The sequence below is a fragment of the Amphiura filiformis genome, chromosome 1, assembly GCF_039555335.1.
Source record: "Amphiura filiformis chromosome 1, Afil_fr2py, whole genome shotgun sequence".
Classification (NCBI taxonomy): Eukaryota; Metazoa; Echinodermata; class Ophiuroidea; order Amphilepidida; family Amphiuridae; genus Amphiura; species Amphiura filiformis.
The window spans coordinates 13,994,516-14,010,666 of record NC_092628.1 but is presented as its reverse complement, the minus strand read 5'-3'; the positions used below and the strand labels follow the sequence as shown (position 1 = coordinate 14,010,666).

At 34.6% G+C, this 16,151-nt stretch overlaps 1 protein-coding gene across 1 annotated transcript in view; it reads right to left on the bottom strand.

Annotated features, from left to right (window-relative positions):
• Positions 1-1,688: 1,688 nt before the first annotated feature.
• Positions 1,689-16,151, bottom strand: part of LOC140157305 (thyrostimulin alpha-2 subunit-like) — a 196,026-nt gene continuing 181,563 nt past the window's right edge. Inside the window, exons 3-4 of the mRNA XM_072180485.1 lie at positions 13,229-13,407; positions 1,689-4,749 (exon numbers count right to left, since the gene is read on the bottom strand). Coding sequence (XP_072036586.1) covers positions 4,651-4,749; positions 13,229-13,407 — 278 coding nt within the window. The 3' untranslated portion in view covers positions 1,689-4,650. The remainder of the gene's footprint in view (positions 4,750-13,228; positions 13,408-16,151) is intronic.

Genomic DNA, 16,151 nt, shown 5'->3' with positions numbered 1-16,151 from the left:
ACTTTATAATACTATTTATTATGTTTACTTCGTACATTCTTCCCATTTACAGTAGTTACAGGTTTATTTTTATTTTTTTTACAAATTTGGTTGTTGCCTGGATTCGTTGCCTCTCTACACCTTGTTGTATTAAGGGTAGCAGCATAGTAATTTTTACTCTTATTTGTTTTGGTTTCAACCATCCGTAGCAAGATGTTCTTAAAGAGGAAGCCCGCTATGAACAAAACCTGTCTGGTTATCAAAGTAATCATTATCTCTGAATTTGACAGGTGCTAATTGATGTTTTAATGTTATTGCATCAGCACCTGTCAAATTCGGAGATAAAGATTAATTTGATAACCAGGCAGGTTTGGTTCACCCCAGAAGTACAGCTCTAGCGTGGCTTCCTTCAGCAATACCATATATTTCATTGTAAAAGAGTTAATTCGATACATCTTTATTATAAGTTACATGCATTCCTTACATTTCTAATTTTCACTTATGTCACACTTGCACATAATGGTAATAGTAACAATCTGTACACCATTTAATACAAAGCTAGGCTACGCAAATTTACAATATAGCATCTTTATGAATTCAAATTGAAACCGTATCAGAAATATTAAATAAAGGCATGAGTTTATTTTTCTGTTACATTACCTTAACTTTCGTTCATGTGAAAACAATTAAGAGTGACCTCCAGAGCAAACCTTATTACAATATAATTATTTCTAATAATCTTGGTCGTATCTTGTTTCGTTCGTCAGAAAGTACATTCAAGTTCATAGGTACATTGCAAACACAGCAGAGCAACACTTAATAAATACTTGAGCACTTTATAAATGCAATTACAATGAAGGTATTTGAAGATGTTTATGCTTTTAACACTATTTTATGTTAAAGATATAAACATCTTAATATTTTTAGGTATTTTAGTGTTTATAAATTAACACCCCTATACCTTGTTTGTGCAGTGTAACTAGATTGGAACGTGAATTAGACTTAATGATGTGCCTTTTGAATATAGACTCTTGTTTCAAAATCAAAAGTATAAGTTTCAAAGTTACTCATAACTTTAGTGTTCATATTATGTTTTGAAGCATGATACGGTTACATTTTTCCCAGGACGTTATTACAAATTGAACCAAGTTAAAATATTGTATTTCTTGATTGGATCATTGCTGTACACTATAGCTCAGAATTGTCCAATATAAGCACTGATAAATTTTAGATTACAAAAAGGAGAAAAAAGAGGAAAAAGGAAGAAACATAAAAACATTCGCTCCTTTTATATCAATACGTGACACCGACTCGTATATAACACACAGTTTGTTCGTAGATTGCACACATATAATTTGGTATTTATTTCCTTAATAATTGCACAATCTAAACACTTAAAATGTTACTACTTGAACATGTTACTATTTTCATGACAGTGGCGTGCCTGAACTATTTGCCAGGATAGCAAAGAAAATCATTTGCCCAGTGAGCATTAGTTCGACCCAATTTTACTGGGATATTTCCGCGCCGTAGCACGACAAAAATGTCAGTTTCATACTTTCAAATATTTTTCACTATTTTATACCCAGATCAAGGTATTTAAACAGTATTAATAACAAGGAATATTTCCTTTTTTTATATGAATTGTCCCCTCCTATTTTCATACACGCCACTTTTTCACGACACTATTGTCAATCAAGTAAATTTAAACCTCATACGTCTTAACCAAACTAACAACTCACACAGTATTACTTTCAAAAGTTGCTTCCGGAAAGAACACCTTAAATTGTACCACAATCAGACATAGAAACCAAAAAGAAACGTCAAAGTCCTTGTGTTCTAATTCTCCTCTCACTTTATTCACCACGGAAATCTTATGATATATTATTATGAATATTATAATCAACAACACAAAATCATGGCTGGAAATAGTATGCGTTTCTTTTATTTCAGGTCCACGGAGTCCTTGGTTTCATATAGCTTGCTACCTGGGTTATTTTACCTACTTGAAAAGGTGTTAACGAACTCTCATCAGTAAATCTAACAAATATAAGTATGAGTGTCACTGCTGCCTTGTGCAAAACGTTGAGCCATCTTTCAACAGCCATGATAATATTTAATATCTCCCTCTCTTAAGTTCTCTGAAAATTATTTATTCCAATTAATCCATTGCTTCAATGCAACTTTGTGATGTAACATTCTTATATAAGAAATACAAATAATTCAATTAATAATAATGTGTACTCTGATTGATACTGCATTTATAAGGTAATGCATTCGCTGTAGAAATAATGATGTAACAGGATCTATTATCTTAGCTTTTGGTGAAAACATTTGTGAATGTATTGCCCTGCCCTAGACGTACGCTGTAACTATACATCGCACCATTGATTATGAAAGAATAGGTTCTATGGAAATTTCACATTATACAGAGTCCATGTACGTTTCACTTCCACCTGTACGATTAGTGTCTTTGAAAAGAGTGCTATTGTATTCAATATGTGATTGCACACATACACAGACATGACAAGCGATGAGTGCCGCCTACTTATAATGCAGGGCATTATTGTTGTCACCTATCGCTATGGTAATTAATCCTGTTACATCACTACTTCTACGGCTAATTGACAAAGAGATATCTTTCAACATATGCCCCTATTTGAAGAGCTTCTTTCCAAATCATGTTAAGTCCACAACCACATGTTTCTCATTTACTTGTGTGATACAATCACAATTACTTTGACAAGTTTGACATTAGCAACAATGAGTTGTACCATCAACAAGCCATTATTTACCACAACAATGCTTCTTAACAATATGCAGACTATTGTTCTCATTTGGGAACCAAATGCCTCACACAGTATTGTTACAATGCATCCATCCACTGTTTTGTAATGGTGCATCCGCCTGAAACTTCTATACCTATAGCACCACAACCCATTGCAATATCGTACAGGTTAATCAGAAACATGTGTTTGTGGACTTAACATGGTTTTGAAACAAGCTCTTCATTTGTGAAAGATAATATGAACGTCGTTATAAAGAAGATATTTATAAGTTTGCATGCAACATATTGAATTGGTATGTTGGTTATATTGCTGTACCGCCCCTTGAATTCAATAAATAATGTTATTCATGTAAAACAACGAGACAATAAGCTTCCTCGAGTTGTTTTATAAGCTATCATACATTTAAATATTCCTGTAAGAATGATTGTGATCATTGTGTGATGACCTGACCTGTAAAAAGTGTATTTAATCTGCACAATCTATTTATTTTTCATTTTGCTTTTAATTAGTTCTTGATAATTATCAATATTATGCGTGAGTTCATGTCTATTGAATTGCGTGGTGAATTGCTTCACTCCAAACGCCTACCCCTGGACGCCTACGCTTTAATTTCGATCTACGATAAAACTGCATTGCTCACATAGCCCTACTTTTCATAACCCAAGTGCAATTGGGAGAAGTTTAAGCTTGATAGAAGTTGTTGTAGTGGAGTGATTTTTACAGAACTAAGTGGGCCCCAGAGACTGCAGAATACACACATATAAGAAGTCTCCCGGTGAGTTTTGAGATGCACATTATGTGGTATAGCAAGTGCCTTAAACACTAGCCTACCATATCCCTATTGCTGCCGCCCCAGAGGTACACTACTGCATATCTACTTCATAGGTACTCTAGAGTCAACATAATTATCAGAATCACACGTACAGTACAGACACTGGTACTGCACTGGTACTCTAGAGTAGCAACAAAGTAGCTGGCCAGCAGCGTTCCTCTGTGGTCAGCAGCAATAGGAATCTGATAGTGAAGTGAAGACTGTGAAGTGAGACTGTCAACATTAAAGAATGTACAAAGTAGTCACTTCGTATGAACTACAAGAATCCACAAAGTGGTCACTTCGTAGGAGCAAAAATACACTTCAGGGACAGATACAAAACCCTATTAAGTTACCTCAAATTCCGAAGTGAAAAGCACACTTTGGTTAAGACAATAGTAACGTAATGAACATAGACTAAAGAGATACTGATCATTTACCAACAGGCAAAGACCCCATGCTTTGTATGTCTAGAATTCTCGCATATTCACGAAGATGAATTGTTCGATCGTGCGTGTTTAACAAATTACGCCAGCGTTGCGTACATTTGAACTACGCGACAGAGCGTTGTATGAGTGACCGTAAAAATACGCGGTATGTGCGTAGCAATTTCGTATGTCGCCCTCCTGGGAACGATTGGCCATCATTAACAAATGATGCTTGGACTTTGCCAGTTGATGAATGGTCTGTATTACTAGTGTATGATAATGAAATACCTGACATGCAAAGTCAGACATGACACTTCTCCATATTAACGAAACTACAATTCAAGTTTACATAGGCTAGAAAGCTAGAATGATAGAAGAGATACTAATGGCAGCCATTTTGATACCTGAAGCGAAAATAGTGGAATTATCATTCTTTTTCTCAAATTCTGTTTCTCGCACTGGAATCCTCGCTTTAAAGTACCTTACACATATCCGCAGATTAGCAAGTTGAAAAAGTAAACATAGCAGCTTTCTCATTTGTCAGATATTATATACATTTCAGTTACATTCATTTGATGCTATATTTATATATGTACACTGAGGAGATTGAAATTCATCCGTAAACAAATATGGTTTGCAATCATTAAGCTGACTGGTCACATATGGCGCATTCGCACTCCGCTGCTGATTTAAAAGTGTCTCTGTATTGATGGTTGTTTTCACATTGTAGGGCTACGTGGACCTGGGGAGAACATAAATAGATGAAGAAAAAATAATGAATCAGTTAAACATCAGTGCTTTCAATATCATGCAGAATATTATATACACGAATAGGACCTACGCATATAGACGAGTTTACACCCCTAAATCACACATACGTCGGATATACATACAAATAAATCAAGCTTTCGCAGAAGAGGCTCAGGATAGAACCTAAGCACTAACATAAACAATGTCATACAAAAATATAAAATACATTTTAAATCTTTAGATTCGTTAGAAGTTAAAACATTACTGGAAATAGAATAGGAATAGATTAAAAACGAAGACACGATTTGGAGAAAATTCTATGTTGAATACTCTGAGTCTGGCCAATATAGGTGTTCCCATATTAAAGTTATCATCCTGTATCATTTATTGATTTCTGTTTTTTGACCCGATTGGATTCACCATTGCCTACTTTTGGGTAGGTTTTATTATCGATTCGTACCGATTAAAGGAGTGTTTCGTGATCCTAGCATGCTCTTTTTATGACATTTTTCAGTAGCTATCCATGAAAAAGCTTATTCCCAAAATTTCAGTTGATTCCGATTTTGCGTTTGCGAGTTATGCATGATTATGTGTATTACACTGCTCCATAGACAATGCGTTGTAATTTCGTTCTGGTGCACCAGAACGAAATTCAAATTTCACGATATCTTTGCAAAGCGAATTAATCTGCAAGAAATATTTTGTACATAAATATTATGTAGCCAGAGGTTTCCAGTGATATAAACATCTCAACTGTTTTTGAGAAAAGTGGGGGGATGAGGCTGTGGATCACGAAATGCCCCTTTAAGTAAATAGCACCATAAGTAGGAAATGGTACTCAAATACCAACTATAAAAGCACATTGAAACCATTTTCATTAGAAATGCTCCTTGTTTCATACAAAATTCTGAGACAAGTCAGGCTATAGGCTTTACCAGGAAACTATTTTAGTGTGTACTTGACTTTCGTCGATGGTGTAGACACATCACTCACCGTTATCCTTTTATTTGTTTTACCGTTTAAAATACATTTGAATGGCTTGTCTTTTTCTTGAGTGTCTTTTCAGAAAGTCATTAACCTCTCGTAACAGAACCATTATGATAAAAACTTATGAATGGAGCGCACGTCTATTTATAGCTGATACGATTTTTGAAATTTTCAAGTACTTCTTACACCAACAATTTACAAAAGAATTTTTTTATCATAGGCTAAACACGAAGTATATTCATATGCCTTAACCATTTAAAATTCCTAAATCATAACATACAGTACTTATATTTTGGCTATAATAACCAACAAATTAGTAACGTGGATTATAAAAATTTGCTATGTATGTACATTCCCACTATACAAGTTTGCCATTTGCGAGTAATAGTTCAGCTGTTATGCTAAATCATTGTGCACTGTGTGATAAAAACATAGGAGTTTCCATAAATGAAGTACATGGTCCGAAATGTATTTTAAGATGTGGAGACATTTTTGAAATGTCATACATGGGTAAAAAGTTACTTCACTATTGTTGAAAAGTACATAAAATTATATATCTGGTCAACAGGATTACAAACATGACCGGTTCTAGGCAAGACGAACAATTTGTTTCAACTTGCCGGTTGGAACGCGATTTTTACAACCAGTCTATAATATAGTTTGTGTTATATCATGAATACGGTGACTTTAGCCGTGTGATAGTTTTTACTATCACATGGCATGAAAAGAAACCATGTGATATCATGATATAAAACAAATATTACATGCAAATATTCGTGTAATAGTAAAAATATATCATTTGGTCAAATTTTGACTGATCTATTTCACTCGGCTACGCCTCGTGAAATAGAAAAGTCAAAATTTGACCTCATGATATATTTTGTACTATCACACTCATAGGCATGTAATATTTGTATACTATCTGCCACTCACTTATCGTTGCACAGTTATTGTACAAAACCCTTATTTTTGTGTCAAAATGGAAACAATTTCCACCTTTTAATTCCAGCTATAATTAGTACCACTCTATAAGTTGCACCATGTACTTTGTGTACAAATGCTCATGCTTTCATCACAAATGCACAATTGTACCGAAATTATGAGCTTAGCAGCTGAACTATAATACTCAGTTATTTTTGAATTTTGAATTTTAGATGTAATTTCTTTTAAATTGTGTAGCTTGATAATGATTTAATGGAAAATATGATGTCTTTGCCTGATGTGCATAATAATGAAATGATAAGTGTTCTTTGAATTTCAGCACCTTAAAATTGGTACTGAGGAAAAGGAAAAAAGATATAGCAGGCATACTAAAATAATAGGGGAGCGTTCAAGCAACTAAATAGCAAAGGAAAGCGTAAGCAGGCAATAGAAAATATTCCAACACAAATGCTTTCAAATAATCGGATGGAACATTCAGTAGCAACAAATTAAATCTGTATGTTTTCGTTTTTGTGCGAGTTCGGTATAGTTAAATGCTCAAAGGAAACGCCCCAGAAAATTGTGATAAGTATTAATACATGTATTGTGTTTCTTTTATTGACACTGATTGCAACAGATGAGGCATATGCATATGATGCGTTTGGTTAAGAAATTAACTGGGTTTCAGTGTATTATTGATCTCAGCGAAAAACAAACGGCCCGATTAAAGCAAAATGTTAGCATTCACGACGAACCCAGTGTAAAGTCGGCAGGGCTTATTCAGAGGTATGGCGGACCAATAAAGCTTTACAAAATCGATAGAAAACAAAGAATTTCAAGACACTTTAGTTGGAAACTACTTGCAGCAATTAAAGAATAACATTACACACAATCTTCAAAATGTTTTGCAATGTCAACCAACATGTGGAGAAAAGGAGCACATTTGGGTTTTCACCAAAAATATCCGCAATCAAGAGTTACGCCGCACTCGAACAAGATTCGATCAATTTTGAAATTTGACCCCATGTAATCTTTTACCTAGTGCAGGGGGTTCCTCTGTAGAGGATTGATTTAGTTGGCCACCCAGAAGTTATTGCCCATGACCCATAGAAAACACCTATACGCCAACTTTTTATAATTCAACATTTCACCTCCTATAAGTCTACTAAAATATAGGATTTTGCTCCCCAAGTAAAAGCCCAGTTAGTTCTATTTGCCAGTACTTGCAATTTCACATCTAAAATAAAACAGATAAAATAAATTAAATGGATCGACATTGATAGGGCTAGCTTGCTAGCTTAGAAAGCCTGGCCACTAACCAAGCTTCGAGAAATCGGACCTAAAAGTCTTATTTCGCCCCGCTTATTTTTTGATTAAAAACCTATGGGCTTCCGCTGTTTATGATTGCAGCGGTGCATCGGTTTTTGATTTCGATCTGAATAATGTCTGGAATAAATGTGATTGAAAGATCTAGTTTCATGTTGTGTTAGTATATCCAATTCTAATTCTTTGAACCAACAAATATCAATAGTTATTGATGTATGAATCGTTCGTTATTCCTATGCGCCAATGTGTAACACTTCTGTCAGTTTGGTGTCATGTAATTTACAAAAACCTGTAAGTAAATCCTATCTTTAATCTGACAGGACAAGACCCTATTATATTCAAACATAAATAATTCACAACTTCTTAAAAGTTCTACCTTTGAAGACTTATGGTTGTCATTTCTGAAATGTATAATGCATACAGGTGACTGCAAATTGCATCCTATTTAAGACGATTCATTGTTTTCTTAATGAACACCCTATAATTTTCGACCTATATTTATATCATGACCCATATTCAGGTGACTGCGTCAAATCTTTTTCTATTTTTTGGGTCGTCATTGAATGATGCAAATAGTCTACTGCAGCAATAAGGCATGATTGGGATGTGAGCCAAATCGCTAGTATGCAAAAAAAAAATACTTCCTATAAATGGTGATTCGGGTGAAAATTTGAACAGTTGAACATGAAAAGTGGTGCCTTTGTTAAGTTGCTTTCTAATGTGTGCCCTCTTGGACATTTTTAGCTCGTAAAGTGAACTGTTGGGTAAGTAACGATCCGAATATGAGTGCAATATTTATTGTTAACATTTGACACCTGTGTTGTAGAAACTCAGTATTAAATTACGCAATATTGTTCGCGTCTGTCAGGCAGATTTAATTATCATAGCATTGGCACATTAAACTCTTACCTAGCATGGCCTTGAGCGCTTAACTCCGCAGTCTGTACCTCTGTGATTGGAATTACTATTAATTTAGCCTGAGTTTGTTTACTTATTAGTTTAATTCTCAAGGCTAAAAGATGTAATTTTAAATTAAATAAAACAAGTCGACTAGAAACTGATGTTTTATTGGCAGACAATATCGACCAAGACTTTCGGTCTTTGACTTAATGGATAATGACCTTGATCCGGCAGCAAGAATTACAATTGATTTAGCTTGATTCTGTTACCTTTTCTTTCATTAAAAGGTTTTTATAACAGTATAAGGGCGGAGCTGCGTCATGCCGGTGAAAACAATATGCGCAGATCAATTTTAAAGGCCACTGCACATTGCGCCTACTGCGCATCGCGTGCGTTGAGTGCGTGCATGGAATGTTTTATTTTGACTCACTTGTTGCTAGGAAATTTAGCTCAATTTGTTGCTAAGTTCCTGGATGTCCGCGCCCACCTATACTAATATTCTTTAGTTTTTGTGACATATGCAGCTAGCTTAATTGTTCATGATTTTGACATTTCTCATGGAGCAATGTCAGCCTGTATTCCATACCCGGATTACATATTAAGGAATACGTTCAACGATAAGTGATAATTAAGTGCTTGGAGCTTTTCAGTTCATGAAGATATATCAGAGAAGCTCACTATATGAACCATTCAAGAGCCGAAGTTTTTGCATTGCAGAATTTGGCGGCAATGAGCGTCGGATCAAAGGTATCTCTGTCCCAATTGTGATACAATAGGACTTAAAAGTAATGGGTTTAACGAGTGACTATTCCTCTGATAGCTTCATGTTCTTCAGCTTATCGTTGGAAAAGCAATCGGGAAAATCTAACCTTTTCCGGAAATACTGTGCATCGATTTTGCTCTTTTTCGCAATCAATGAATTTATTCCAACTTTATTAACACATCAGCTCGCTTTATGTTTGACCCTGAGGCACAAACGTCAAGTAAATCAAATAAGTAAATGTAGACGAGATTTAATCAATTATATATAACAAGATGCTTTAATCACTATTCCAAGATTACGACTCAAATGAGACGGATTATACAATTACAGAGTGTCCCTGACAAAAACCGTAGAAACTTAAATTTTTGGGTATGTTAATGCCAACCAGAACTAAATAAAAAAAGCATGGCATTGTTAAGGTATAAAATACCTATTTTTGAATTTTGATCGCTCTGTTCTTGAATTATAAAAATTTGAAATCAAACCTTAGTTTTAATCCATTCCATGAGTAACACATGTGAGGTGATCAAGCAAAATCAGTCAGAAGTCGGAAATGTTGATTTTGAGATATAGCCAAACAAAGGAAGTATTTCCTTTTGTTTCCTATTGTTTTGGAAACTTATCTTGTTTGGTTGTCCAAATTCAATGGGGTTTTCTGCAAAATGTAACTTTGCAAATGCTGTTTACAATCATATAAGAATTGAAAATTAAATATATCTGACTTCAAACTGATTTGGCTTGATCACACCAAATATTAAGAATGATAATAGACGCCTCATTCTTAGTGCTTGGTACTTCAAATACCGATCATTGATTGATATTTCAATGGAACGGATTGAAGATGAGGTATTTCCGTAAAATTCTTATCAAGAACAAAACAATCAATTTTCAAAATTCAAAAAGCATATGAAAGCTGCGTTACTGTGCAAATGTATTCAGTTGTCTTTGATTCGGACACTAACGTACCTCAAAAGTTAAAGTTTCTAACAGCGCAATTCTTTCAAGAACACCCTGTATATGACAGATGCCAAAATATGCATGAAGAACACCCTGTATGTGAAGGATGCCAAACTACTCGTATGCATGATGGCTGTAAAGAATCTGAAACTTGGACTTCATTGATATGATGCTTGCTTTAAATAATATAGGTAGGACTTGCAGTTAGAACTTATGTTGTTTTTATTGTCGTTGCTTATGTTGCTGTGGTTGGTGTTGTGAGCAATAAGGCAAACATTATTGGCTTTGAAAAGTTATTATTTTACTTCCCTACTGATAATAAGATAAATAGTTTGTTTTATTAAATTGCGTTCTAGGATATTTGAAGTTTTTCACGTGCTATATCAAAATAAAGATAGCCAAATACCCTTAAGCAGTGCACTTCGGTTATATTTATAAATGCGCTTTTATAAATACGCACCTCCGCGCTCTCGAAGTGACCTTGTACATAGCGGGTGGTCTTCCTATAAATTTGAATGCAAAGTCGGAACAACGCGAGACTATTGTGCAGCAAAATTATCTGTTTTGTTCAACTTTGTGATTATATTGTAAACGTTTCCGTCGTTGAATATTTTTTCCCGTCAAATGCTTTCAAAATGTTGTTTATGATAACATAATACAAATTCTGAATTGCAAAATGTGTAATAATTTTGCAATTCAATTAATACTTAAATTTGATGATATTTATCTACAGAGTTCATATGCTTTTCTGTATAGTGGTCAACGCATGAGGATTTCGTCACGCTTGCTGGTCTTGGTATGCCGTGCCCATGAGTCACGTGGGTGTTTATAAAAGCGCATTTATAAATATAACCGAAGTACACTGTTACGATGTTCTTTTAAGAAAATCTAAAAAGAGTTCTAATATTTTACTATTGCTATTTTGGATGATCAGGTTATATAATATTTTGACGGAATGTGCGGTAAGGAGCATCTAAAAAGTCGAAATATACACATTCAGTTGTTGCTTTTCTTAGTCGCTTGAAGTCATTAATACAAGATCGTTCAATTTCCGGCTCTAGCATGCTAACCTGTGGTATTTTGTTGCGTACAGTTCCCACATCGTTCAATCCAAAGGATCATTCTCCTCATTTTGCAAAGCCTTCAAGGTGCTTTTACTATCCTTTGATCATGGTGATCAGGTGATGGGTATTAAACATAGAGCACCTTTGTCACAGTTTCCTGTTTTTCTAACATTATCTTCCTTGGGTAAAACCTTCACGCGCGCTTTTTTTGGCTACAGTTTCTACTCAAAGGGGAAAATACTGATGAAGCTTGCTATTGGTATTTGTTAAAAATATCCCAAGGTTTCTGACACTTCTGTTGAATGTAAGGTAAAGTTATGCCCGAAATTTTAAGTGAATGAGTATCAAGTGGGAGATTGTTTGTTTTCTCACTTTAATTAAAAGTCTTAAACGCACACCTTCACACTTTATACTGATGTTGGTCGCTGTGAGCGATTGAATTTTGACCAATAAATTCTTTCCCAATGAATACTAAAACTTTAAAATAACCTAATTTTAGTAAATTTAGGCGACTTAAGGTTGTAAGAGATTGTGTTGCAGAATTAAGTTGCAGTAATATTTTTGACGGAATGTGCGACAAGCAGCACCTGAAATGTCGAAATGTATATCAATTTCAGTTTTTGCTCTCTTAGTCACTTGAAGTCCTAAATAAAAGATCGTTCAATTTCTGGCTCTAGCATGCTAACCTGTCGTATTTTGTTGCGTGCAGTTCCCACATCGTTCAATCCAAAGGATCATTCTCCTCATTTTGCAAAGCCTTCAAGGCGCTTTTTACTACCCTTTGATCGTGGTGATCAGGTGATGAGTATTAAACATAGAGCACCTTTGTCACAGTTTCCTGTTTATCTAACATTATCTTCCTTGGGCAAAACCTTCACGTGCGCTTTTTTTGGCTACAGTTTCTACTCAAAGGGGAAAATACTGATAAAGCTTGCTATTGGTATTTGTTAAAAATAGCATTATATACACATCCTGATCCCAAGGTTTCTGACACTTCCGTAGAATGTAATGTGAAAGTTATACCCGAAATTTTAAGTGAATGTCTATCAAGTGACAGATTGTTTGTTTTCTCACTATAATTAAGGTCTAAAAGCACACCTTCACACTTTATACTGATGTTGGTCGCTGTGAGCGATTGAATTTTGAACAATAAAATGTATTGCTCTTTTGTTTGTCTTGAATCAAAGATGAAAGGTTCCAATAAACAAAAGGTTGTAAGATTGAAAGTTCCTTGATCTCAAGGTCAATGTCAGAATGTGCTTAAGGCAATACAAAGTATAGAACTTACTAGTATGATCAGACCTAATTTCAACTTTGTGTTGACGTCATTTCGAACTGATATAATTTTAACAGCAAACGGTACCCAGGTCCAAACAAGAGCGTATATGCTTTCAACTTCTTCTAATTCATTTAATATAACTCCAAATTAACCAAGGGGCATTTTGCATTGACAATTTACTTTCAAATTAACAAATTAGTGCAAAAAAATCAACAATTCTCAGGTCAAGCAGGTCAGCGCTACCTTAAACATAGTGAACTTATATTATACTTACATCATGTGTTGATTTGATGGTGCAGCATGATCCATGTGATGTGACAAGTTTATATCCTTGGCTTCTGACCAGTGTATCCGTGTCTGATGGAAATGAATAAGTCATACAAAAACCTCGACACGCATTCATTGCTACCGACGCTGAATGACATCCGGGGATTCTCACTTCTTTTTTGTATCCTAGAAGAAAAGTATGAAAAGAGTAAAATTCAATGGGGTTTTCAGAAAATTTTAAAATTTATCAAAAAGTATCGTTAATAATAATTGTTTCCCTATTTGCTCCAGTCCCTTGTATATATCGTTGTGATTTACGCATAATGCCGAAATAAGATTACAAAAAACCATCCCAATCTAACATGTGAAGTACCTTACGCGATTCCCCGAACGCCAAAAGCAACCAAGGTAAACACGAGTTTTCATTGTAAAATTTTGTAATGTCGACAGAATAATACAATACAAATGGTTTATAGTTGTATTTTATTACGCAATATGTCGTAATTACAACGCTCTATCTCGAGAGATACATTCGGCTACCTAAATATATCGGCATAGACTTGTCGGGTGGCAAAGTTCTTGAAAGTGTCGGGTAAGTCTGCCGAATGTCTTGTTTTAAATCTGAGCATGCAAAGCCAAGGTTGGTCTTAACCCTTGAATTATGGCATATTTTGGGCCTCGTAAGTGCTAAATTGTTGGTCTAAAGTACGTATATAAAAGTCCCATATTTAGAAAGGCAAAAACTTGATAAATCTCTTTATGAGGTCAATCTAGGCAAAAATCCTCAGTTTGGAGAATTACAAAAATTGTTGATCCAATTTTTCTTAAAACGTAACAGAGAAAAAGGAAAGTTAAGCATGAATCTTCAAGTACTTGTTGCTATCTATGCTATAACGTGCATTCACTCTTCGTATACCTATAAAATTTACTAAACCAAACATTTGGGGTACAAAATGTGTGCCTATAGATTGATGCTGATCTCATGGTCTGAAAGGAATATAAAGGTATATAAATATCGACACGTGCAACAAATCGCACCAGTTTCTGTGTCCTAATATTGTGAAATAAAAAGAAGAATTGGTGTCATCAAATCGTAATAAACCTAGTTTGATTACAAACAGGTTTACAAAGGAATTATATCAAGAGGAGCGAATTTATACCGAATCATGTTAGCACAATTGTTTTAGCACGCAATTTCAGTGGCCCCTTTTGAAACACTGATTTAAAGTCTCGACACGTTTAAAAGTCTCGATATGAATCGATACTTAATTACGCCGAATTCTTATTTAAAAAAACCGAAGCATTGTCAAATGAGCAACGATGTAAAAACATTACAATCAAAGCCATTACTTCAAGGTTTTCATTACTGTGAAATTAGAACACTTGATTGATTAACCTCCTTCATTTATTACATATGCATTCCTTTGACTATCTTATTAATATGTCAAAACCTGAAATGGGCCAAGTAAACACTTGACAAACAATTATTATTACTATGTCTTCATAACCTTACAATTTGTTCCTGTGTCTGGCTTGTTTCACATTGCCTCAACTTTACTTTAGGTAAGGATTCGATTTTGGTAAGGTTTGGACAAAAGCTACTAATTAACTATAGGTTTCTTTATACTATATGTCCCTGGTATTGGGCTACTCCTTTTAGAATTCACACTCCCCTGTTGAAGATTTACGTTAAGTCTTCCACAGAGGTAATATGAGTTTCAAATAGAATAGACAATTTGATAACTTCCATTTGAAATACTCACTCCAGTTGTGGAAGATATAGGTTAAGCCATTATACAGGGGGAGTATGGGTTTCAAAATGATTAACTCTGACCAATTGCATCTGAAAAACATACTCCCCCTGTGGATGATATTTCCAAAATCTTCCACAGGGGTAGTGTGGATTTCAACTGGAATAGCCCAATGTACGGGGTGTTAATACTAAATTTTTGAGCAGGTGATTGTCGGATAAAATGAACAAAACTCTTCATGCAAGATAAATACTGAAGTTTCCGTTTTATGAAAAGTAAATTTCATCATCCCATTAGCAGTCTAGCCCGGATTTACTCACAATCACACTTCCTAAAGCCGTATTTTATGACTGGTACTTTGCATTATTGTGTTTTTCCGGTCTTTTCATCATAATAGTACAATCGTTTAGCTAACTTTGTCTTTTTGTATCATAAGGCTTATTTAAGATCATTTGGGGTGAATATTATTTTGCTCAAATTATATAAGATGTGTTATACAACAAAATTGACGTAATCAAACTTTACCTGAATGGTCAAGTAATCCTGCGTACGCGTACATGTGATTTGTTTAATGGACGAGATTGTCTTTCTTGTATTGTCATTTTAAAGTTTAAATCCAGAAAAGTAATTATGTAGAAATTTGTTTTACATTTAATTTTTTAACTTAAAGCCATATAACATGTCCATAAGAAATAGAATGGTATTGTTTTTGGTATAAATTGTTAGTTTTCACTCTCAGATATATCCACTTTTCATTTGGGCCCAAACAGATGAGGAAATACAAAGAAAATCGCTATTTATAATATAAATTATACCAGCGCATATGTCGCCAATGCGAGACACTCATTCTAATGTGAGGCGTGTCGGTTCTTTTGATATGTCACGACTGCCCGCACGCCATGTACGTACTGTGTTATGCACATCGTGTACGCGTTAGACTATTATTTCCATCGAAATAATAAACCGTCTTATTAAGACGGTTCTCAGATTTTGACAAACTTACAGCACCTCAAGTATTGATTTTTGCAGGGTATGTTAGTTTACTGAAGTACATAACAATCGTGTAAAAACATAATTTTGAAATATATTGAGGGCGTCCTCCTCAGCAAATGTTAAAATATGGCTTTTAAAGCAAAACAAATGGTTGTAAATTTCAAACAATTGTACTCTAAATGTGAC